The sequence below is a fragment of the Lissotriton helveticus genome, chromosome 5_1 (assembly GCF_964261635.1).
Source record: "Lissotriton helveticus chromosome 5_1, aLisHel1.1, whole genome shotgun sequence".
NCBI classification, from domain to species: domain Eukaryota; kingdom Metazoa; phylum Chordata; class Amphibia; order Caudata; family Salamandridae; genus Lissotriton; species Lissotriton helveticus.
The window spans coordinates 1,692,477,673-1,692,503,697 of NC_136065.1; the positions used below are offsets into that span (position 1 = coordinate 1,692,477,673).

At 47.0% G+C, this 26,025-nt stretch overlaps 1 protein-coding gene across 2 annotated transcripts in view; it reads right to left on the reverse strand.

The window, feature by feature from the left end:
• Positions 1-3,800: 3,800 nt before the first annotated feature.
• Positions 3,801-26,025, reverse strand: part of RABGGTA (Rab geranylgeranyltransferase subunit alpha) — a 210,064-nt gene continuing 187,839 nt past the window's right edge. For both annotated transcript variants that reach the window (XM_078644946.1, XM_078644945.1), the window contains exons 16-17: positions 23,767-23,854; positions 3,801-4,175 (exon numbers count right to left, since the gene is read on the reverse strand). In XM_078644946.1, coding sequence (XP_078501072.1) covers positions 4,027-4,175; positions 23,767-23,854 — 237 coding nt within the window. In that variant the 3' untranslated portion in view covers positions 3,801-4,026. The remainder of the gene's footprint in view (positions 4,176-23,766; positions 23,855-26,025) is intronic.

Below are 26,025 nucleotides of genomic sequence, written 5' to 3' on the forward strand. Positions count from 1 at the left end.
GCGCAATTGCGTTCACATGGCATGAAAGCCGGATACACGTCCCCCAGCGTTTCTCACACCCCCAGCGTGCCGCTTGATGCTGCGCAGCAACGGAATTGGCGCTTGTATGTACGACTCACATGGCATGAAGGGCGGACACACGCCCCCAGCGTTTGTCACGCCCCCAGCACACGCCCACAGTCCACGATGTGATGGCCGTATCACACGCCCCCAGCCCACGCCTACAGCACAATGCAGACATGCCCACAAAGGACTAGAGGAGTTGGCCTAATGGCTAAGGCGCTCGACCTCAGACCTGGGGATCTGGGTTCGAGTCTTGGTAACTACGCCAAACATCCTGTGATTCTGGGCAAATCACTTAATCTCCCCGTGCCTAACAAAAATGAATGTGTCTCCTCATGTAACGTAACTGGTGCTATGTAAAGCGCTCTGATACCTGATTCAGTTCGGGTCAAGTTCGCGCTATATAAAACTCTGCAAAAAAAAAATATGGTGGCCGTCTGCATATCCTATGTCCTTCTGCTGCAACTGCCCTTTCCAACGCTGTATTGGGTGTTGTGATTGGTGCTGTGGTTACTGAGATTACCCGCCTCAAAAGTTTGGGCTCTCTCTTTATAATATTAGTATGGATTTAATAACATATCAGAAGAAACCTATAATCTCTGTACTTTGAAACACACTAACAGTATGGAACCCCAGACAAATATAAGTTATCCTCCACATGGTCAGAGTACAGAAAATACATGAAACTGCAGTTCGGGCTGGACTATTCATATTGGAGTAGGGCCAAGACTGATTTGCATTTGGCTTGGTCCACACACTGAGGTGGCATGGTGTGCAAAATAACTATGGATTGGGATGCAGCCCGATTAATTACCTGTGGCTCAGATTGATTCAAGCATTCCATCCATCGCCTTTTTGTACCAAGTTAGTGCCAATAAAATTCATCCTAACACCAAAGAATGTATGCTTGAGACACACTGAACAGTAGATATAGGAGTTCCTGAGCAAATGTGAGGCCTTTCACCCACAAGTGGGGAACATTTCCTTAGCGATATTAGTATCATGCTCCTCGTCCTCCCTTCCAGCAGCACGCCACCAGATAATGCTATGCCCCCCACCACATCCTATTCTAAAAAGCCTGCTCTTATAGACTCTGAAAGTATGCCATTCAACATAAACATACATAAATTAACCAGTAGAGCATGATATCTGGAAGGAATTGTTTGTGGGGATGTCCCATGATAAGTGTCAGACATTTAGAGAACAGATACCATGAGGCACATAGGAAACAGAGGCTTATTGTGCATGTTCCCCGATCACAGCGTCTAGGATTAATGTGATTTTCACACCTCAAGCTCTCCTTGCAAAGGCTTCCAGAAGCTATTAAAGGCTCTTCGCCTTGAAAAAAAAAGGTGCCTCAACTAGATCAGAACAGACATTGAGTACTCTGTAGCACAGGCTCTACCTTGCTAACAGACTCACAAATAAATATATTAACCACTCTTCACCATCACTAAACTTTGCATCTGTCCCAATATTTCTCATTCTCTGTTTCTCATGCCTTCTCCCAAAGCTCCCTCTCATTTCCATGGATTTCAAAGCTTGCTCTATATTTTTTAACAACCAATGTGGTTAGGCGGACTCCCTTTCATCACCAAGACCTCTTCCAACTTCCTTACCTACCACTCCAGTTCTATCACTTACTTTATAGCCTCCTTCCCAACTCTATTTTTTTCTGCTCTATCATACCTCCCCATAGCCACTACTTTCCTACCTCACCGCTCTAGCTCAGTTCACCAAATAAATCTTTTTTCTTCACTGTTGCACCTTTCGCTGATGCTTCTCCAGGGCCGTTTCTAGGTGTTTTGCCGCCCTAGGTGAGAATTGAAAAATGCTGCCCCCTTCCTTTTACTACCATCGCTCCTCCCCCTGTCATCCCGGTGTTGGGGAATAGAGGCCTGCTTAGGTGCCTTGCTATCTTGTCAGGCAGCACTCACAGTACACATGCCGTCAAAATACCTCAACAGTGGATTGTAAAGGAAGGCATGAATAGAAACAGGAATATAGTGCTGTGAAACTGGAGATGTGGCTTCTAAGAGCCAGCTCTGGTCCAGCAGTCCCTGTAGCGCAATAAGGCTGCAGCCTAGTGGTGTTTTTAGGCACTCGTTCCATCTAGGGTGGAAAAATGCATGTATGCTCCAAGTGAGGCCCTTTGAATGTGAGTGACGGTGGGAAGGGGTGGGCAGGGGGGACGGTGTATCCCATTTTCGTTTTCCCGACCCCCAGCCTGAAGCTCATGGTACAGTACATACTGAACGCATGTGAGACCATATGCAGCACTTTTCTCGTGTCCTGCTGTCAGCACACTGCCCAGGAGCCCAGGCGGGTTCAACAGAAAAAGAGCCCACATCGCCGTAACCCGCATATTTCTCGCTTTCTGGCCTCGGTTCAGTAGCATGACAGAAAGTGATGCTCAGCCCCTACTCATCACTATCTTCAGCAGGTAGGGCCCCTACATCCTGCAGATAGTGATGAGGGGCCCCTGACTCTGCCGCACAACACAGATATTAATTTACTCCTGACAAAATGGGGCAATTAGTCCTGAAAGGTTGGGGCCTTCTGCATCCTGGGACTGCCTTACGTGCATGTACCCATGTTTAGTTTGTTGCCGCCCTAGGCCGCCTAGTGTGGCCTAATGGTAGAAACGGCGACTTTACCATAATGACACTCTTCTGTCCTGCCTCACCATCTCCCAGTTCCTAGTCCCCATTGCTCCGATATTTCCCATATCAGTTTGGCCAAGCTACAGCTCTATAAATGATCATTTTAAGTCTCTCACGTCTGTTCTGAGCTCCCTCCCTAGCCTCTTCTCTTCCCCTCACGTAGATTGAAGTGGCTTCAGGGGATGGGGCTATAAGATTTATTATTATTATTATTATTAAAATTTTATATAGCGCGCAGCTACCCTTGGGCATTTCAGGACCCATTTAATAAACGGTAAGTTTGGTGTAATCAAGCAGGGAAAAGGTAGGTTTTGAGGCCTTTGCGAAATCGCAGTGTGCAAGTCTCAGCGCGCAATTCAAAAGGAAGCGAGTTCCAGAGCTTTGCTGTGTGAACTGAAAACCTTCTCCCGCCTGTCCTAGCCCTTTTAACTCTAGGGACTAAGAGAAGATGTTTTTGATCGGACCGCAGTGTTCTACTGGCTTTATATGGGACCACTAAGTTCCCTAATATTGGGGGGCCCTTCCCCAGGAGGATTTTGTGGGCAGTGCAGAGTGCCTTGAATTTCACTCGTTCTCGCACTGGCAACCAGTGCAGCGCCTTCATGGCAGGTCGGGCGGACTGTGATCTAGGAATGCCCATAAGTAACCTTGCCGCCGCATTCTGAACCTGCTGGAGTTTGTCTAGGGAAGATTCCGGGGCGCCCAGGAAGATGGAATTGCTGAAATCTAACCTGGATATAATCAGCCCCTGGATTAGCAGCTTCCTTGATGTTACAGGCAAGAGAGGGAGGATTTTACGCGCTGACCGTAGCAGAGCAAAGCACACTCCCGCGTTCTTCTTGGCGTGAGCCCTAAACGACATGTCTTGCTCTATCCAAACCCCTAAGCTCTTGATCACCTTTTTGGGGGTAGGAAAATCTCCCATACAGCTTGGCCAGCTGGTCAGAGGAAGCCGGGGATTCTTACTCCCTAACAGCATTACCTCGGTCTTTGAGCCATTCAGCTTGCATTTTGCTCTTTTCTCTTTCTTTACAATCTTGCAGCATGGATTTCACATCAGAGACGAGCCAGAAGTTGAAAGAGGTAAAGCAGCATGTTTTATTCATTTCCATATCCCAATTCACTAGGAGCATTTCAGTCCAACAGTGAGCCAGTCAATGCCCTTCTGTTACCTATCATGGCGCCAGATATACAAAGCCAGAGCAAGCAGTCCAGTTCAGGATAGTTGTGGGCCAAGACTGCTGTTGGCGAGTATAGCTGGCCAGGGAGGACCACCAGTGTCGACAAGGACAGGTGTGGTTCAGGTGAGCACCGTCTTCACCTGTGGCAGTAGGGCTGTCAATTGTGTCTGCAAGTCCGTCAGCTCACATAGTGGATTTCCTGTCAAGTCCAGCTGGGACAGCTTGGGACAGCTGGCCAGTGGCTGGAGGTCAGCTACACGTCTGATACCTGAGAAGAGGTTAAGGAAGTCAAGTATGGATTTAATGCTTTGTAAATCATCTGAGCCGAAGCACTGCTTGTACCCACAAACTGGCAATGCCTCCCAAAGCACGAGCAGATTCCGACTGTATACATTCTGTTGCTCCTGCAGCCCTAATGACAATGCCAAACAGGACAAAAGTACAATGAAGAAATGGGGTGCAATCATGCAACTGGATTAGTAACAGGCCTGCTGAAACAGAGACCAGTCCTGGTGGATGAGAAATCAGAAATCAATACATCATTAGCATCCTTAGAGAAATATGAAATGTCCCTAAAGTCAGAATTCACACACACACACAGACCAAAATGCATGCTCCAACGCTTCACAGTTCTGATACTACACAAACACAAATCCACAAATATTGTACTGGTGCCCGATTCCACACACATTCAGTACACTAATCAATAGTGGTCACCAGAGTTTGCACACACATTGCGGCAGTGTCTCAGCCAACACGCATTAACAGTTCCATATGGGGGGGCCTGACCAAGCAAGATGGCCGAGTAGACTGGCACTACGGCGCTCCCACCGGAGCCGGTGAAATCCTGCTGTAATCCTGGGCAATCCTGATCACATTCCACCCTAGCTGCTCCTTCCCTGCCCCTGCACTGATGCCAGACAATCCACGGGGACCTAACAGGCTGCTTCTGGACTGTCCTGTGAGGTGCCACAGTCCGCTGCCCTGAACCACTGGGCCTACACCATCTTGGCTTGAAGGCCAATCCAGCCTGAAGTGACGCAGCAGGATCTTCCTTGTTGGTTAGAGGCTCCGGAGAACAAATCCTGTGTGGTGGTGGCAGCCTCTGGGCCTGGGGTGAAGCGGTGGACTACCCTGCTGAGCACCAGTGGAGTCCATGATGGAGACTGGAGGTCTGGGTCATGCAGGCTTCCCCGGTCAGCAGGCACGAGCTGGGGCCGAGCAGTCTCTGGGGGGCCTGTCGGCAACAGGTATCGTTGAGTCAGTAGGGGGCCATTGACACTCCTGCACGTACTGCAGTGAGGAGTTAGCGGGGCCACGCTGTGTGCCCACATACCTGAACGCAGATGCCTGCTTGGGTCTGTATGCCAAGTGGAGCCACAAACTGGTGCTGCCGGGGCCGTTGCGGACCCGTGAGGTGGGGCACTGCGCTCCATCCCTCAGCCTTTCCAGGACTCGGCTGCTGGACTAGGGTCTCCTAGAGGGCACAGCCACTTCCTATCTGCCCCTACACTCCAGTAAGCAGGGACTCTGGGCTGATGGGGGCCGTACGGTGCAGCTAGCCCCTGAATCGGGAGTCCCTGGACTTTCTGCACTGGCTGAGCCTTACCTACATATTGAGGGTCCACTGGTACTACTGGGGCTTCATTCCTGGTGTGTTGTGCCCAGCAGAGTAGGGCATGGAACTTGGGCCTGGGGGCCCTTTCTCATACTTGTCGCTCGCACGTGTGACTCCCCAGGGGCCATCGAATGTGCAGCCTCTTCTCTACCCTTGCATCAGTGACTGGCGGAACGTGGCATGGGCAGAGCCGTGTTGTGCACTGGTCCTTGGGACAAGATCCTGTGGAATTTAGCTGCAAACCATAATCAGGTCAGTGTCCCCTGGGGGGTCCTGGCTCCCCCATTCCCGAGGCTCCTGGGGGTGCACTCGAGACACTACACATTGCCTATTGGAGACCTCTGTTCTGCTGCCTTTCGGAGCGCCCTCCTCTGGCCCCCATAGACTACCCTCGTTGGGAGTCCCAGACAGAGAATTCAGGGGGATTCTGTGACATGCCTGGGTAGGATCTGCTTAGGGGACGCCACAACGGGTGCTTTCGGCTGCATGTGCACCCTAAAACCACACATGAGCTGACCTGTATCGGCCTGGAGGTTGCCGCAATAAGTCTGCCCTTTTGGGGGCTGGGGAGGCCCTTGCTTTGTGACATTGGTGCTGTGAAGTAGAGTTCCTCTCTGGGCTAGCGGCTGTTTGCCCTCTTCGGTCTCCAGTGGTCCACAGTGGCTTGCCTAGGACTGCTACGGAGTGCAACGTCCTGTTGGACCCTACTATGGAGGGGGGTGGGGTGGAAGAGTTCCTGCCCTGCGGGTACGTGGGGGAACTGTTTAAGTGTTTAACCAACAGGCCGGGATCCTTCATCTCCCTGCACGGCAAATGACCTGCTCCAACAATGGTGAAGGACAAGGGAACCATACCTCCTCAAATGAATAAAATCATAAACTACACGCTAGTTGTTTCCTCGTTGACCCAGCTTTGTGGGGAATTGACCTAGCACTGTAGAGACACCAGAGGGGGTGGCTGATACCACTCCCTCCCTCCCTCCCTGGCAGAATTACTTGCGGCAATCCACAATACCAGGGATGAAATGGTGCACAAGACTGACTCCGTTGCCATAGACGTTAACTTGTTGAAAACTGATCAGCACAAGGTGGCAGATCGTACAACTATGGAGCAGCATATGGATTCCCTGCAGCGGGAAGTCTGCATTCTTCGAGACACAGTCATGAATCTGCAGAAACTGACGACTCACCTGGATGATCGGCAGGAGGAATCTGAAAGGTACACTCGCAGGAATAACTTGCGGTTTGTGGGATTCCCAGAAAGGGCGCAGGGTCGGTCTGCTGAACTCTTTCTGGAGGATTGCATCATCACAGTCCTTCTTCCTAAGTGCTCTCAAAGTTCTTTACAATACAGTAAGCCTATAGGGAACCCCCCTGTCCCTGCAGAAGTTTAGTGCATCGCCTACAGCGATTATTGCCCACCTATTTACTCTCCGCAACTGCTGTGCCATCCTGCTAAGCACTCATACACAGTCCCCATTGCTATTAGAAGGACATCCTATATCTATCTTTCCTATTTATACCCAGAGAGTGCAGGATCAGTAGAAAACTTTTCTTTTCGGTCAAGCGAAGACGTTGTGACCTCAACATGAAGTATAGTCTGATGTTCCCAGGAAAGCTACAAATACAGCACAAAGGGAAGGTACGGTCCTTCTTCACTCACAAAGAAGTTAGTGACTGGCTGGGCTCGCTGGCTCAGGGTTCAGGCCAGGACCCGGAGAGGCGGAGTACATCATCACAAGGTTTGAAGAACCAGTCGGCTTGTCTACAAAGACAAGACCGTTGGAGAAGCCTGGAAGATATCAAGAGGAAGAGAAAATCGTGGTATGCCTGGACGGGACTCTGCAGGCCAAAGATGTGTTCCCGGACTCAGGGGGAATCTCAAGAGCGATAAGCAAACCTTGACTCTGCCAGTGACAGCTCAACCTGTATTTGAACCCTAAGTTGCGCTTGGCTCACAGAGGAGATCTTAGTGCCTCTGAACTTATATCCCCCTGTCACAACGCCTGCTTCCTCTTTGGCTGCCTAGAGTTTAGCTGGAATAATTACAAAAATGGGGTGGTGATGGACAGAGTATCTGAGTTAATCAGAACACTCCTACCCAGTCAACAGATCAGGGCTTGATCCATCACCGTTTTTAGCTCACTGCACCATCCCAGTTCAGAACCTGGCTATATGCAAATTAGTCTGTCCCTGGCCCAGTGCATCATGGGAACAGGGCAGACCAAACTACCAAGCCAATTCTTCACTGGAAAGGAAACAAGCTTCCGGGGACCGGTTTCTGGCATTACAGCCGTCTTCGGCCCGGCTTGCTTGAATCCTGATGGTGCAATGAGCAAGGGACTCATGTCTGAGCATACCCTTCCACACTCATGGTGGCCAAAATAATTACAAAAATGGGGTGGTGATGGACAGAGTATCTGAGTTAATCAGAACACTCCTACCCAGTCAACAGATCAGGGCTTGATCCATCACCGTTTTTTAGCTCACTGCACCATCCCAGTTCAGAACCTGGCTATATGCAAATTAGTCTGTCCCTGGCCCAGTGCATCATGGGAACAGGGCAGACCAAACTACCAAGCCAATTCTTCACTGGAAAGGAAACAAGCTTCCGGGGACCGGTTTCTGGCATTACAGCCGTCTTCGGCCCGGCTTGCTTGAATCCTGATGGTGCAATGAGCAAGGGACTCATGTCTGAGCATACCCTTCCACACTCATGGTGGCCAAAATAATTACAAAAATGGGGTGGTGATGGACAGAGTATCTGAGTTAATCAGAACACTCCTACCCAGTCAACAGATCAGGGCTTGATCCATCACCGTTTTTTATCTCACTGCACCATCCCAGTTCAGAACCTGGCTATATGCAAATTAGTCTGTCCCTGGCCCAGTGCATCATGGGAACAGGGCAGACCAAACTACCAAGCCAATTCTTCACTGGAAAGGAAACAAGCTTCCGGGGACCGGTTTCTGGCATTACAGCCGTCTTCGGCCCGGCTTGCTTGAATCCTGATGGTGCAATGAGCAAGGGACTAATGTCTGAGCATACCCTTCCACACTCATGGTGGCCAAAATAATTACAAAAATGGGGTGGTGATGGACAGAGTATCTGAGTTAATCAGAACACTCCTACCCAGTCAACAGATCAGGGCTTGATCCATCACCGTTTTTTAGCTCACTGCACCATCCCAGTTCAGAACCTGGCTATATGCAAATTAATCTGTCCCTGGCCCAGTGCATCATGGGAACAGGGCAGACCAAACTACCAAGCCAATTCTTCACTGGAAAGGAAACAAGCTTCCGGGGACCGGTTTCTGGCATTACAGCCGTCTTCGGCCCGGCTTGCTTGAATCCTGATGGTGCAATGAGCAAGGGACTCATGTCTGAGCATACCCTTCCACACTCATGGTGGCCAAAATAATTACAAAAATGGGGTGGTGATGGACAGAGTATCTGAGTTAATCAGAACACTCCTACCCAGTCAACAGATCAGGGCTTGATCCATCACCGTTTTTTAGCTCACTGCACCATCCCAGTTCAGAACCTGGCTATATGCAAATTAATCTGTCCCTGGCCCAGTGCATCATGGGAACAGGGCAGACCAAACTACCAAGCCAATTCTTCACTGGAAAGGAAACAAGCTTCCGGGGACCGGTTTCTGGCATTACAGCCGTCTTCGGCCCGGCTTGCTTGAATCCTGATGGTGCAATGAGCAAGGGACTCATGTCTGAGCATACCCTTCCAGACTCATGGTGGCCAAAATAATTACAAAAATGGGGTGGTGATGGACAGAGTATCTGAGTTAATCAGAACACTCCTACCCAGTCAACAGATCAGGGCTTGATCCATCACCGTTTTCTAGCTCACTGCACCATCCCAGTTCAGAACCTGGCTATATGCAAATTAGTCTGTCCCTGGCCCAGTGCATCATGGGAACAGGGCAGACCAAACTACCAAGCCAATTCTTCACTGGAAAGGAAACAAGCTTCCGGGGACCGGTTTCTGGCATTACAGCCGTCTTCGGCCCGGCTTGCTTGAATCCTGATGGTGCAATGAGCAAGGGACTCATGTCTGAGCATACCCTTCCACACTCATGGTGGCCAAAATAATTACAAAAATGGGGTGGTGATGGACAGAGTATCTGAGTTAATCAGAACACTCCTACCCAGTCAACAGATCAGGGCTTGATCCATCACCGTTTTTTAGCTCACTGCACCATCCCAGTTCAGAACCTGGCTGTATGCAAATTAGTCTGTCCCTGGCCCAGTGCATCATGGGAACAGGGCAGACCAAACTACCAAGCCAATTCTTCACTGGAAAGGGAACAAGCTTCCGGGGACCGGTTTCTGGCATTCCAGCCGTCTTCGGCCCGGCTTGCTTGAATCCTGATGGTGCAATGAGCAAGGGACTCATGTCTGAGCATACCCTTCCACACTCATGGTGGCCAAAATAATTACAAAAATGGGGTGGTGATGGACAGAGTATCTGAGTTAATCAGAACACTCCTACCCAGTCAACAGATCAGGGCTTGATCCATCACCGTTTTTTAGCTCACTGCACCATCCCAGTTCAGAACCTGGCTATATGCAAATTAGTCTGTCCCTGGCCCAGTGCATCATGGGAACAGGGCAGACCAAACTACCAAGCCAATTCTTCACTGGAAAGGAAACAAGCTTCCGGGGACCGGTTTCTGGCATTACAGCCGTCTTCGGCCCGGCTTGCTTGAATCCTGATGGTGCAATGAGCAAGGGACTCATGTCTGAGCAAACCCTTCCACACTCATGGTGGCCAAAATAATTACAAAAATGGGGTGGTGATGGACAGAGTATCTGAGTTAATCAGAACACTCCTACCCAGTCAACAGATCAGGGCTTGATCCATCACCATTTTTTAGCTCACTGCACCATCCCAGTTCAGAACCTGGCTATATGCAAATTAGTCTGTCCCTGGCCCAGTGCATCATGGGAACAGGGCAGACCAAACTACCAAGCCAATTCTTCACTGGAAAGGAAACAAGCTTCCGGGGACCGGTTTCTGGCATTACAGCCGTCTTCGGCCCGGCTTGCTTGAATCCTGATGGTGCAATGAGCAAGGGACTCATGTCTGAGCATACCCTTCCACACTCATGGTGGCCAAAATAATTACAAAAATGGGGTGGTGATGGACAGAGTATCTGAGTTAATCAGAACACTCCTACCCAGTCAACAGATCAGGGCTTGATCCATCACCGTTTTCTAGCTCACTGCACCATCCCAGTTCAGAACCTGGCTATATGCAAATTAGTCTGTCCCTGGCCCAGTGCATCATGGGAACAGGGCAGACCAAACTACCAAGCCAATTCTTCACTGGAAAGGAAACAAGCTTCCGGGGACCGGTTTCTGGCATTACAGCCGTCTTCGGCCCGGCTTGCTTGAATCCTGATGGTGCAATGAGCAAGGGACTCATGTCTGAGCATACCCTTCCACACTCATGGTGGCCAAAATAATTACAAAAATGGGGTGGTGATGGACAGAGTATCTGAGTTAATCAGAACACTCCTACCGAGTCAACAGATCAGGGCTTGATCCATCACCGTTTTTTAGCTCACTGCACCATCCCAGTTCAGAACCTGGCTATATGCAAATTAGTCTGTCCCTGGCCCAGTGCATCATGGGAACAGGGCAGACCAAACTACCAAGCCAATTCTTCACTGGAAAGGAAACAAGCTTCCGGGGACCGGTTTCTGGCATTACAGCCGTCTTCGGCCCGGCTTGCCCGGTCTGCCCTGTTCCCATGATGCACTGGGCCAGGGACAGACTAATTTGCATACAGCCAGGTTCTGAAACTGGGATGGTGCAATGAGCTAAAAAACGGTGTTGGATCTAGCCCTGATCTCTTGACTGGGTGAGAGTATTCTGCTTAATTCAGAGACTCTGTCCATCACCACCCCTTGTTGTAAATATTTTTGTCCACCCTAAGCGTGGAAGGGTATACTCAGATGTGAGTCCCTTGCTCATTGCACCATCAGGATTCAAGCAAGCCGGGCCGAAGACGGCTGTAATGCCAGAAACCGGTCCCCGGAAGCTTGTTTCCTTCCCAGTGTAAGAATTGGCTTTTGTAGTCTGGTCTGCCCTGTTCCCATGATGCACTGGGCCAGGGACAGACTAATTTGCATACAGCCAGGTTCTGAAACTGGGATGGTGCAATGAGCTAAAAAACGGTGTTGGATCTAGCCCTGATCTCTTGACTGGGTGAGAGTATTCTGCTCAATTCAGAGACTCTGTCCATCACCACCCCTTGTTGTAAATATTTTTGTCCACCCTAAGCGTGGAAGGGTATACTCAGATGTGAGTCCCTTGCTCATTGCACCATCAGGATTCAAGCAAGCCGGGCCGAAGACGGCTGTAATGCCAGAAACCGGTCCCCGGAAGCTTGTTTCCTTCCCAGTGTAAGAATTGGCTTTTGTAGTCTGGTCTGCCCTGTTCCCATGATGCACTGGGCCAGGGACAGACTAATTTGCATACAGCCAGGTTCTGAAACTGGGATGGTGCAATGAGCTAAAAAACGGTGTTGGATCTAGCCCTGATCTCTTGACTGGGTGAGAGTATTCTGCTTAATTCAGAGACTCTGTCCATCACCACCCCTTGTTGTAAATATTTTTGTCCACCCTAAGCGTGGAAGGGTATACTCAGATGTGAGTCCCTTGCTCATTGCACCATCAGGATTCAAGCAAGCCGGGCCGAAGACGGCTGTAATGCCAGAAACCGGTCCCCGGAAGCTTGTTTCCTTCCCAGTGTAAGAATTGGCTTTTGTAGTCTGGTCTGCCCTGTTCCCATGATGCACTGGGCCAGGGACAGACTAATTTGCATACAGCCAGGTTCTGAAACTGGGATGGTGCAATGAGCTAAAAAACGGTGTTGGATCTAGCCCGGATCTCTTGACTGAGTGAGAGTATTCTGCTTAATTCAGAGACTCTGTCCATCACCACCCCTTGTTGTAAATATTTTTGTCCACCCTAAGCGTGAAAGGGTATACTCAGATGTGAGTCCCTTGCTCATTGCACCATCAGGATTCAAGCAAGCCGGGCCGAAGACGGCTGTAATGCCAGAAACCGGTCCCCGGAAGCTTGTTTCCTTCCCAGTGTAAGAATTGGCTTTTGTAGTCTGGTCTGCCCTGTTCCCATGATGCACTGGGCCAGGGACAGACTAATTTGCATACAGCCAGGTTCTGAAACTGGGATGGTGCAATGAGCTAAAAAACGGTGTTGGATCTAGCCCTGATCTCTTGACTGGGTGAGAGTATTCTGCTTAATTCAGAGACTCTGTCCATCACCACCCCTTGTTGTAAATATTTTTGTCCACCCTAAGCGTGGAAGGGTATACTCAGATGTGAGTCCCTTGCTCATTGCACCATCAGGATTCAAGCAAGCCGGGCCGAAGACGGCTGTAATGCCAGAAACCGGTCCCCGGAAGCTTGTTTCCTTCCCAGTGTAAGAATTGGCTTTTGTAGTCTGGTCTGCCCTGTTCCCATGATGCACTGGGCCAGTGACAGACTAATTTGCATACAGCCAGGTTCTGAAACTGGGATGGTGCAATGAGCTAAAAAACGGTGTTGGATCTAGCCCTGATCTCTTGACTGGGTGAGAGTATTCTGCTTAATTCAGAGACTCTGTCCATCACCACCCCTTGTTGTAAATATTTTTGTCCACCCTAAGCGTGGAAGGGTATACTCAGATGTGAGTCCCTTGCTCATTGCACCATCAGGATTCAAGCAAGCCGGGCCGAAGACGGCTGTAATGCCAGAAACCGGTCCCCGGAAGCTTGTTTCCTTCCCAGTGTAAGAATTGGCTTTTGTAGTCTGGTCTGCCCTGTTCCCATGATGCACTGGGCCAGGGACAGACTAATTTGCATACAGCCAGGTTCTGAAACTGGGATGGTGCAATGAGCTAAAAAACGGTGTTGGATCTAGCCCTGATCTCTTGACTGGGTGAGAGTATTCTGCTTAATTCAGAGACTCTGTCCATCACCACCCCTTGTTGTAAATAGAGTTTAGCTGGGGCCGCTTACCAAATGGAGGGGGGTCTTAAGTGAGGTTACCCTCTTGATATACTGTGGGGCAGAAGGTTTTAGAGGGACTCCCTTCTGCGACGACTGTGATCATTACTGTTTCACTTCTCCTACTGATGGATGATAGGAGTATCCGCGACCTAGGGGCTAGTAGCCACTGGGGGTTGAGGGGGCTTGAGTGCTTTGGCCTCGCACCTTCTCTGAATATCTACCCTCTAGCAGAACACCACAGGTTTCTTTTTTGGGTGTGGAGGATGGCATTGTTTTCACGGTGTGGAGTCCATCACTGTAACAGCTGCTGTATCACTTTGTGCCATGTGGCTGGGTTAGGCCCAGGAAGAAACACTGCCATTTTTAAATGCACCCGTTTCTTAAGTTACCTTCTTTTCTACACAATAGCTTTTGACACACATTTTCTTACGTGGCAGTGCAGGAATAGATTCTCTGAAACCACATTGCATACAAATTCACTTTGTAAGTACACTATCATGACACCTTGAACATTTCGTACAAGGACGAGATACACATTGTGCAAATATTATCTATTATTCATCCATGAGGCGACATGGATATCACAAGACAAACAAATGTCAGCCTGGCTGAAGCCTCGACACAGAAGCATGGATAAAGTTATTAAAAATACACACACATTTCCGTGCTCAAATTAGAGGAGCACTGTGCTGTAATTGTGAGGTCATGTCAGAGTCTAAGCCCAGCTGATTTCTGTTTATCTTCTGCAACGAGAGGTGTCCAGGTTGTGACCAAGATGAGGACCTATGTTCCTTGTAATGGAGAGTTAGATCATTCAATAAGGGATTCTTGGCAGGGCACTAACCCTAGGCAACTAAGTTAGGGAACGCATAGTAGGAGTACAGTACATATATGCCAGAACAAATACACTGTTTTATCACAATGGTGGAATTGTTCATTCTCTTCACTGCCCTTATACTGCTAATCACTTTGATCTGCTACGGTCTATTGATTATTGCAGTGTATATATTTCATACAAGAACCACAATGGCTCAATAAATATTAAAAACGCCCCTTTGTGTATTTCTTGTGTATCTCTCAGAGCGAGCACGAGCGACTAAGCAAAAAGGTTCTAAATCTGTTACCACAATTCCTGAGGTGTTGGAAGGGATCAGTGTTGTCATGCTCTCAGGTAGCCCAAACCATTTGCTACATTACTAGGTTTAGGGGTACCTATGGTGGCACTGTGAGCAAGCTGGTCTGTAGGACAACATATCCTGCGTGGGTGCACAGCATCACTCTGGCACCATTCCAACTTTTATGCTGTCCAACTAACGAACAGCTCCTACTGAAAAAGTGGACACAGTACGACACTAGTAAACCCCACACCACCATACTCTAGTAGAAGTATAGCTAGTATCAGATCAATGCCCTGAATTGTCTGGGGACAGTTGTGAATACCATCAATTCGCGAAGCAATTAACTGGTTCATACAAGATTCATTAACTACAACCTCATGTGCCCTGTTGCCTTTGTTCCATCTGCTTTCAATACTGGAATTCTAGCTTCAAAGAACAAAAAGAAAACTTCTGGCTCATTTCAAAATTGCTCGTTTTATAAACTTAGACTGGTACAACCTTCATTGCACCAAAGTCACTACAGGGTTAAGTATTTTTACTGTAACTGCGATTATGAGACTATATTTTATCAAGGTTTCATTGGTAAAAATGTTTAATTTATAATGTAATTCTTTTTTTTTTTTTTTTATAAAACCTTTATTGTACAGAAAGCGCTCACAAATACGGGCCTACAACCCATCGGGCCGGCCACCACAATGAAAAAAACATATCAGGCGGTACAGAAGCTCCAAGAGGATATCACAACAATCCATACAAGAAGCAAAGGCGAAAAGCCACCGAGCAACCACCACGAACAGGATGAGAGAAGGTTGATTTTATAATAGAAGAAAGGGTGTCGCAGAATAATGGCAAGCCGTAAAGTCCAGAGGGCCGTGGTGGGCCGCGAGCAAGCAGAAATATCGAACACAGGAAAAATCAAAAAGAACAGTCACATTTTGGTAAAGGCAGAACGTGAGTCCCACAACAATAAGCAAGTGCAACCGCTGCCCGGCGCCCTCCCACCACTACGAGAACACACAATAATACACAAAACTAAAATTAAGCTTACAAAACAAAGAGCCCTCTGTTACAACAACCCAGGGAAGGAAAGAAAAAGGGAGGGGGAAAGGGGAGAAAAGGGGGGGAAAGAACATAGGAAAAAAAGGGGGGGGAGAAGTAAGAACGCAGCATCACTGCACGCGCCCCACGGCTAACGAAGCACTCAAGAATAGACCGGCACATGGAACTAGCGGTAACAGGAGGAATGAATGCGTAGTAAATCGTGACGGCAGAAATACCAGAAGGCCCATGCCAGCAAAAAACACCCCAGGGGGCCACATGCCGACACCGCGTCTCGAAAAAGGGGATACACAAGAGCCATAGAACCAAAAAGAATAAGGGGAAAACACAATACGACAGACCCCCCCCCCACCCCGCACATCCCACCCTGCACCCCTGCAGAAGGCTATGGCCTACCCCCCGGCAGCGTGCCTGTCGCCCTAATCAGAACCCAAAATATAGAAGAGATAAAGTAAGAAAAAACCACAAAGACAAAAAGAAGAAGGGAAAACAGGGAAGTAACAACGGGAGAGGAGCCATATAATCAAAACCCCATCAGCTCCCACCTCCCCGTCCGAAAATATTCAGAGCCCACGGGAAGATAGTAAGCACAAGGATAACGTCCAGGAACATGAAGGAGAATCGAACATAGTCATACAGTTACAAACGGATCATCCGACCATACCGCAAGATAATAGTCCACCGAGGCAAGTTCATCTCAACCCTGTCCTTGTTTATCCCAAGCTGTAGTCGTCCAACGCACAGGGAACCAGATCATGTGGAACAGGAGGTGAATAACAGGGAGTCCGATCGGCAATCCACACAAGTCATATCGATTGCAACCCGGATGAACAGGATAGAACGGCAACCACATCAGGCAATGCAGGCACAGTTCCGGCGACAATATGAGGAAAGCCGATCCGGCGGAGCAATCACAGGATCTTCGTTCGGCCATTCGAGGCAAAAAAGGAAAGGGAGATCCAACGAGGCCGGTCCGGACGGGACCCGGCCGGCGGACCCCCTGCACAGGGGGAAGTACAGGATGAAGGAGGGCAGCAGACATTCGTACACCCACACCGACGACAGCCGCCGGGCTCACGACCTCCAGGAAAGTTCCAGCAGCACACAACAGAGATGAAGCCGCACCCACCAAGGGGGGCCCAGCAGGCCCGGCAAAATGATCCTCCTCCAGGTCAATGATAGGTGCGGCCATGGGAGCACCCCAGGAGCGCAAGGCGGCGAGGATGTCGCCAAGCGTAGGCTCACCTTTACGGTATTCAGCAAACGTGCCATACGGCGGACCAGCGTCGCCAGTCCCGGCCAGGCCGAGAGACATGGGGCCGGCCGCCATTTTAGAAGCCCGGCGGGGCCGCGGCAAACTCCGACCCCCGTCCGGACACCAGCGGGGCAAACAGGATACAGCCGACCACCAGCAGAGGCACCACCAGAGCAGGAAGGGAAGCCACCAGAAGAAGGCGGGTCGCCGGCTCCCCACACGCCACCGGCTCCGTTCTCCGATTCCGGGCGGAGGGACTCAAAATGGCCGGACCGGAGAACAAAGGGGAGACGAGCCACATACACGGTCAACCCCGTCCATGGAAGGCAGCGCCCCAACACCAGGCCGCAGGACCGTCGGACCAGGCCCGGATAGCCGTCACCGGCCTAATTGCACATCGGCCTCACCGACCGAACCCACACCGCCACCAAGGGCCGGCCACAGCGCACCGTCCCGCCCGGGCGCCGCCAAGGAGGGTCAGGCCCGCTCGCTCCGGAGGCCCCGAAGCAGACAAGGGCGCAGCTCAGGATCCGCGGCACCCAGGAACAAACGGATCAAACGGTAAGTGCCTGTGAAATGTCGTAGTTCCATAGTCCATCAAAGAATACTTCCCGGGGCAGGATAAAACACAGGATAGACGTTCCAGACAGGAAAGCGAACGGAGCCGAGCTAAAACGCGGCCATCTCGGACGCGAGCTTGGCTCCTCCTCTATAATGTAATTCTTATTCTTCCTCTTTCGAGTGAGAAAGAAGATTTTATTTGTTGACCAACTACAGGATAGATTTATACTGAAGAATTCAGTTGCGAATGGCAGGTTTATACAAGTTGTTTCCCTTTAAATCTGAACCACTGCAGATGCAATGTGGTTCATGGCCCACACATATTCTTGTTGCTTTCTGGCTGGCTTTTTGGAGTTCCTGTGCAAGTGTCGACACTGAATGGTGATGGGGAAACCCAAAGGTTCCCGTTAAGTGTAGGGATGTGTCTTTCATGATGCGCTTTTCATGATATGAATCATAGAAGAGATGGTGTGCTGCCTGTCTTTTTACTTGTGTATTGTATTGGTTTAATTTGCAGATACCATTTAATGTGGGGGGCTCCTTTACTTTTAAGAGGTGGCTGAGATACGTTTTGTTTAAAAAGTGTTAACAAACGGATAGGTAAAGAGTGAAAAAGTTTTTGGTGAGTTGGTTATAATTATTGAACAATTATTTTTTGAAGAAATTCTTTTGTGAATTTGTGCTCATCTTTTTTAAAACTTTTGCTTGGATGGATCGTGTACAGAAATTTAAATGAATAAAAACAAATATTTTGGAAGAACAGACAACTGGGTGACATGATGTGATGACATTTCCATTTCCTTCAGTGGCTGTCTATGTGTCTTGAAGCATGGTTGAGTGATGATGCGTTTTAAAGCCCAAAGCAGGAGCTATGGGCTTTTTGATCACGAGAGGTGATTTTAAGATTAATGGCAGAGTTAAAGTACATTGAACTCGATTTTCTAATATTTTCACTGAAATAAAACGGAGCAGATTGATGGACTGCGAGATTGTGAGTAGAGTTACATACAGCAAGACGGGTCTGCAAACCTAGCACGATGAAACACTAACCGGGTTCAATACTAGGAGAGGGTTGACAGAACTTTAATAAATTAGAATAATACCGGATGAAATTTATATTCCTTTTAGCGGGGGACTAAGTGTCTTTGAGTTTGGTTGAGTGATGGAGTGTTGTATAATAAGTGTTTAGCCTAATACAGGAGTCATGTACTTTCAGACTATGAGAGTTGATACTAAGACTAATGGTAGAGGTCATTAAAGTACTATAAACTTGGTTTGCTGACATTTTCAATGAAAGAAAACTGAGCAGGTTGAAGATTGAAACTGATGAAAATACCAGAATCTTACCTATTATACAATAATGGGAAATTATTAAGTATGATTTTTACTGTTTAGCAATTATATGTGTTTGTTTTTTTGCCATGATTAAGACGAGCATGTAGCAACGTATAATGGGCTATTGGCATTATATTATTTTTGTATTTGTTATCGGAGTGTATGCATTTTTTTGTTTACAGCCTTGATTAAGGGGTGTTCTCCAGAACACATGTTGGTTGGCTTTATCTGTTGGAGATCTATGAAACCAGTTTTATTCTTGGTGAAGACTCAATAAATAAAGATTAAATATTTTAGACAAAAAGAGGAGCACTTTTGGATAATTAAACTTTTGATAACTTATTTCTTTACCTCCTGTGAAAAATGTATATACAGTAGACTGCACTGTTGAGATGTCGATGTTTGGCGGTTGTGGTGCCGGGCTATTAACTCCTTCCACCCCAAAAGCCCTGTGAGATCCACGCACATCACACCAACTGGACTCCCCTGGTTGTCCAGTTATCAGAAATGTTGGGTTTGTAGCCAAAGTTTGAGTTTTGTAAGGGCTTGTGGTAAAAAATATGATCATGCGATCCATGCAAGTCAAACCACCATGGACTTTTTAGAAATGTATAGCTCTCTGTGATTGCCCATTGGTTTCACACTCATTTCCACCATAAACTGCAAGTAGGTTGAAACCACAAAAATTAGGAAAAATGGACTACCTCTTAAAAAATGCATAACAGTGGTAAAAAAACAAAAACTTGAGTTTTCGATTCCTTGCTTGTTCCTGAAAGTGGGAAAGTTGGTAATCCTTGCACAACAAACCTTTCTTTGATACCATTTTTAGAAAAGGAGGTGAGAGCGATTCCTCCTCTTACTGACTTTGGGCCCGGGCGCTCATAGAGATACCAAGAATTGTTGCAGTTACCTGCAATACTGAAAGTGAAGTGCCTTGAAGTGTGGACATTTACATCTGTGGCTGCAGTGCTGGGTATATTGGACGGTAATTTTCTATGTGCACTGTAGTCCATTTCAAACAATAATACTCCTTTGTTGGTGCATGCTGGGCATTGTAGGCCTCTATGAGAGTCTATGAGCAAAAGCTGTGGTCGTTTTACATTAGGATTGCCAATCTATGATTAAGGCTCATTGGGAGTTGAAATGCATCAGATGCTGCCGCCCTCTTGATGTTTATTAAAGCGCCTGTGTTCACAGGTAATGTTTCAGTGTTCTTCATATTCACACACACACACACACACACACACACACACATATATATAACAGGTGGGAGTGCTGCGGGCGGGACAGGGGAGGAGCAGGGTGGGGGGTAGTAAATTACGGCATACGGCCGAACAGAGGTAAGTAAACAAATAAATAAAACGTATTTCATTGCACGAGCTGCATTGCCAAATGTGATTCAGCACACGCAACGAAATTAGTTTTATTTATGTATTTGTTTACTTACCTCCGTTGGGCCGTTTTCCATAGTTTACTACCCACCACCCTGCTCCACCCTGCTCCACCCCGCCCCACCGCACTCCCACCACCGGCCGCTACTGATATATGTATATTTCCTGGAAATGTCCAACTCACTCTTATTGGAACACCTCATTTTTAGGTCCTTCTCCCCTGATCCTCCTCTCCCCCTCCTCCCACCCTTAATTATTATTTTAGTTACTTATGCTGCTGCTTGTTTCTCTCCAAATGCATGCAACAGGCATTCTTAATTTATTTACCATTGTGATGGGGTCGTCCGCCAACTTAGAACAGTAAAATAAAAGTAGCCATATAGTAAAAAGATAGCTGCCACATATATATGCACATGTAACACAGCCATCTTTAAATGATTTTTATACCAAAAGACACAAGCTAATAGCACATCCTTGATCTATGTTAATAGGTCCTACAAAAAGAACAGTATTACGGACCAAAATGTATCCAAATTCAAACGAAACAATTGCACAAATCCTGGGATCATGTATGGCAGTCCAATCTCAAATATGATATGATGAAAAGTCCACGAGGTTTCAGTAGCAAATGTTGATTTTTAATAATTTTCAGATCAGATTCCCACTGTAAAGAACAGCCAACGTGTGTTTTGTCAGTACTAGTTCGTACTCAGACTTTCTCAAGGCTATATGATGATTCTGTTAGGTTCAGAATCACACCAGAAGTAATGGAGGGTAGATAGGCACTAAAAACCAAATACAGGCGACGAAATGGATTGCAGTCAAGGTGGTCACCCCTGACAGAATGATGTGGTGAGATGAAGGTGTATCCCCGTATGATGAAGAGGACCGGTGGTTCACGTCACCCGTAATCTAAAAAACGCCTGTGTTATAACGATTGCTCTGTATCCGTTCCCGAAATCGGTATATTCCTTACAGGTCGAAACGCCAAAAAGTACGTTGTGCCAGTTAAAACCCTCCTGTACCAAAGGATTACAAGTAGAATTTACGAATAAAGAAGTGTGAAAATGGACCTCCCGACCATAATACGTTGAGTCCTCAAACTCATAATACGTTGAGTCCTCAAACTCATAATACGTTGAGTCCTCATAAACTGGCGTTTCGACCTGTAAGGAATATGTCATCGGGCTCCAAGGAGCAGGACGGGTCTTCCCTTGAGCGATGCCAAGGTACGTTATTGGGACTGCTGTCACTTTTTTATTTCACTTAAGCTTTATTTATGAGTGTACGGGCAGGACGAGGCATGCAGATTTTTGCATCGGTCTCTGTAATCATCATGTCCTAATTACAAACACAATTAGCTAGTCTCGAAATTAGAAAAGTGTAATATTTTCCTGTGTAATTACAGTTAGTGCACATGTTAGGAACAGATAATACGCATTATTTGTTTTGTCTGTTTCATAGAATAGTAGCTGAAAGCCTAAAATAGAAAAGTGTAATATCGTTCTATTATTCTATTAACACTTAGTGAACTTGCTACGAAAAGATAATAAGCATTATTTTTTTTCCTATGAGTCACGGCAAAAAAAATAAGCCTTATTTATATTTTCCTTGTAAGGGCACTAATTGTTATTAGAATAACACCAAACAACATTACACGTTCCGGTTTTAGGCTTTTAGCTACTATGCTATGAATCATATCAAAATAAATAATCCTCATTATCTTTCCCTAACAAGTGCACTTGCTGTATTAACACGAACAACATTACACTTTTCTATTTTAGGCTTTCAGATCAAATGCTGGTGCAATTCCCAACATCGAATTACTGTAGTGTTGATGAACAGTCCCACATCGTTTGAAGGATAACTGTTTGCATTGTGAATTCGTGCTATTGTCAGACCTGGAATGAGTTTTGTTTTTGTTACCCACATGGAAAACACTTCAAATAAGGTTAAATCACAATTATTATGGTGAGGGGTACTGACAGGACTTCCAATAAATTAAGACATTTTCATGATTTAAGACAGTTTTAAGACTGCTTTAAGGCAGGAAAGACAATTATAGACTGTCTATTCCAAAATATAACCTCTGCTAGGCCCTTTGTTCTCATTAAATTCTGGAATCAATGTATCTTCCCAAGGTCTATGCCCAGGTTAGGCACTCTGCTGCTCTCTGGCTAGGTTGAAGCTTTTCAAATACCAACATATACATACATACATACATGCATACATACACACGAGGGCACTATTTGCAATGACAAGGTCTGGCTCGATTCAGAATGTTTTTTTTAATTCTTTTGCAATTGTAGCACCACTGTGCGTACATTGTTGTGTTTATACATGCAGAACAAAGACATGCACTTCTAATTGATTGTTATCCAGACTAAGAAACCAGTGAGGCTTAAAAGGACTGGTAAATGTCAAAATACTATGAAACATTTCTTGGATGCAACCAGTTAATTCATTCTAGGTGTTGATCACATCCAAATAATGTTTTCCTACCACAGGTTCTCGGTAGTCTAAATATCCCCCCCTAAGTTATTGCATAAGTCTCACACATGGTATTCCTTTCTGCTGGCGACTTGTTGATCTGATAATATTGGAGATGATGATATGATGTTGAATTGTATACCAGTCACGTACTATGATTACATCTTGCATCCTTTCCGGATTTACCAGCATGTAAATCAGCATGAAGGAAATATTGCAAGTTGAAACCTATTTCAGAAGCTATTTCAGAAGCTTGGCATCCATGCCTGCCTTCCATTGTTTATATAAACATTATATTCTATTCTACTTTAGACTGCTATTCTGTGGGAAATTAGGGGTGCATGTGGACAGCCATCAGGACTTCTGAGGGTTCATCATACCCAGGTTAAGCAGCAGAGAGGAGCACAGGCACACTAAAGCATTCCTTAGCAACCCAGAAAAGAAAGTTATTTAAACACAGAACCCTGATCAGAGCCAGTTTCTACAGTGTGAACCATTGTTCAGCTCCAGAGTACTACTACACTGGCGAATGACTAACAATATAATGCATTTGTGACCCAACTCTCACTCTCTCACAGCACATTATTACTACTGCTTAATTTGAGCCGGCGCTTATTTTTGGGGACTGGCACTAAACTTAGCTCGTCAGACTTTCATCCACAGCAAAAGTGATAAAAACACAAATGGAGGAAAGAGGGAGGAAAAGAAAGACGAAAAAACAGAGTCCAAGGGCGAAAGCAAAGATGAAAAAGAACCTGAACAAGTGATCTAAAGGGGTACGGATTGTCTGGTGGATGAAGAAAGCAGGATTAAGTGCAACCCCGGCGATGCGACCTTGGTATTCGGCCGTCTATGGGTTTCGAGAAAAACCTTTTGCATCGGCACGTGTTATTTTACAAATGAATCGCTGATTATCCCCACGATCAACAGACTCTCAATCTTGCTCTCGTATCACTGCCACAAGATTGCCAGGCTACGACTCATTTCTGAAAGGATACAGTTGTTCCGCAACGAAAGCTCCTCCAGTTTGGGTAGGTCTGCCACCCCTTCCAAGGACTCAATGTGGTTATCATCCGCCTCCAGAACCTGAACAGAAAAACATGGAGTTGAGCTTTGTGAAAAAGGTGCCTGGATTCCAGGGCTCAGTAAAAATGTTCACTCATAGCACGGATTAACGCCCATCTCTGCAGAGAGGCGAACACAAATGCACACAAAGTCTGAATTCTGTTTCATGTCACCCAGAGGAGAATCAGAAACTAATCTCACATCAACATCTGGTTCAGAATGTGGCACTGCCTTGGTATAAAGACAGACAGGCAAAAAGAAATTACATATTATCCAGCCACACAGAAGGGAATGGAACACGTTACTTAAGCATATGGATACTTAACGTTAGAACAGCTGCCCACGCACACTCTTTTTAGAATTGTGTCAAGAGTGCAACGCTTTCATTGCCAGATAAAATGGCCACTGGGCAAATGATTACGGTCATGTAACGTAAGAAGGTCCTTCGCTTCATCCTGTTTGATAGTCTATTTTATTTACCCTGCTGATGATACTGTTCTATATATTTTCCTGTCCCATTTTGTTTCTACTGAACAGTCCATATATTCTGGCAAAGGACCGTTTTTAGTGTTTGGGGGACATCATACTGCTTCAGTCCCAAATGCCAAACTCTAAATAAGGCCCTAAGTGGGTTTTCATGTATGATTGGAGAATGGGTTGTATTTTAATTGCCCAACCACTGTAAATTACTTTTGGATATTCCGGTTCATCCACTCGTTTATTCGTTTTCTGTTATTGCTTTGCTATAGAAGTAAACAAAAAAAATGCGCCTCTGACAGGAGGAAGCAGCCACATAGGTACATCTATGATAAGCATTTACCAGTCCCAGTATGGCACTGACTAAGGTCCTTTGGGAGGCTCTAGCAGCCACTATGGTAACGGTGGGAGTTCTGGAGAAAGAACATACACACCACACCTTGCGATCAGTCACAGTATACCACTGGGTCAGGCTATATAGGGACAAAACAAACACTGCTGCCTCATGCACAACCAGTGCGAATTCAGTCGTTCATTTCTTACCTGTAACAATAGTTTTGCGGCTTGAGGATATTTTAGATGATCAAATCAGAAATTAAAAGGGGTTTCTTAAGATTTCCATCATTTTATTGGCGTTTTGTCAATACATAACATAAGGTGGTCTTAACCGTCTTTAAATTTACAAAGTCTGACCCTCTAACCTGTTTCCCATTCCCCGACCCCACCCTCTTACCAGTTCCCTAATCTGTCCCACAAGCCACTCATCAACCAGATCCCTGCCCGACTTGGAGTGACTTCCCATAATTAAGAGGTTGATTGTTGTCCGCGAGTCCCATTGTTCCCACACATTTAGGGCATTTAAGGCCTCTGAAATCTCGAAGTATGTTAGGACAGTTGTTAACTATTCAATGAATTTGTGTGCCAGGTTTTTTAAGTCGCAGGCCAACTTCCCAGGGGCAGGAAGGGCCCATAATGTTTACACCCATTGATCGCGAGTTGGGCTTGCTTTTTGGATGTATAGTGATAGCATTACTTGTTCAGCTGCCACGACCATCATTGTCCTCTCACAAGTAGAGAAGGTCTAGCCTGTACACTGGTGCTCCTACGATGATTATGTGTTGTATTTGTAAAGCGCACGGCTGCCCACGCGACGGGGGGTCCCGGCGCTGCACTCATACCGCTGTGGAACCCTTCCTGGCTTTTCCATGTGAAATGTCCACTCCTGGGCACCCCCAAGGTGAAGCCAGGCATCCAAGCGCTGCTGGGGCCATTGTGGAGATTAAGCAAGCTATTGCCCAGAGTCACAGAGTGGGACCCATGATTAGACTAGGCACCGAGGCGAGAATTATCAGGTCCGGGGAGATTGAGTCCAAGAGCCGCCGAGGCGGGAATTGAACCCTGGTCCCGGGCCAGATCTCTGCATCAGGGTCTGCCGCTCTAACCATTGAGCCACGCTTCTCCACATTATCTTGGGGTATTTATCCATAACTGGCCCATTTTGGCTACACGTCATCCCAAAACTGTTTAAGCTTTGGGCAAGTCTGCAATATGTGGGTGAGTGACCCAACTTCGCCACTTTGTGTCCAGCATTCCTGTTTTTCATCCCGGTAAATCTGTGTAACCTTTCAGGGGGGTAGTTTCACATATATAACATTTTAAATCTCACCTCTTTTCCTGGAGTGTGGTGTGCATAGATGCTGGTAACTATGAACATT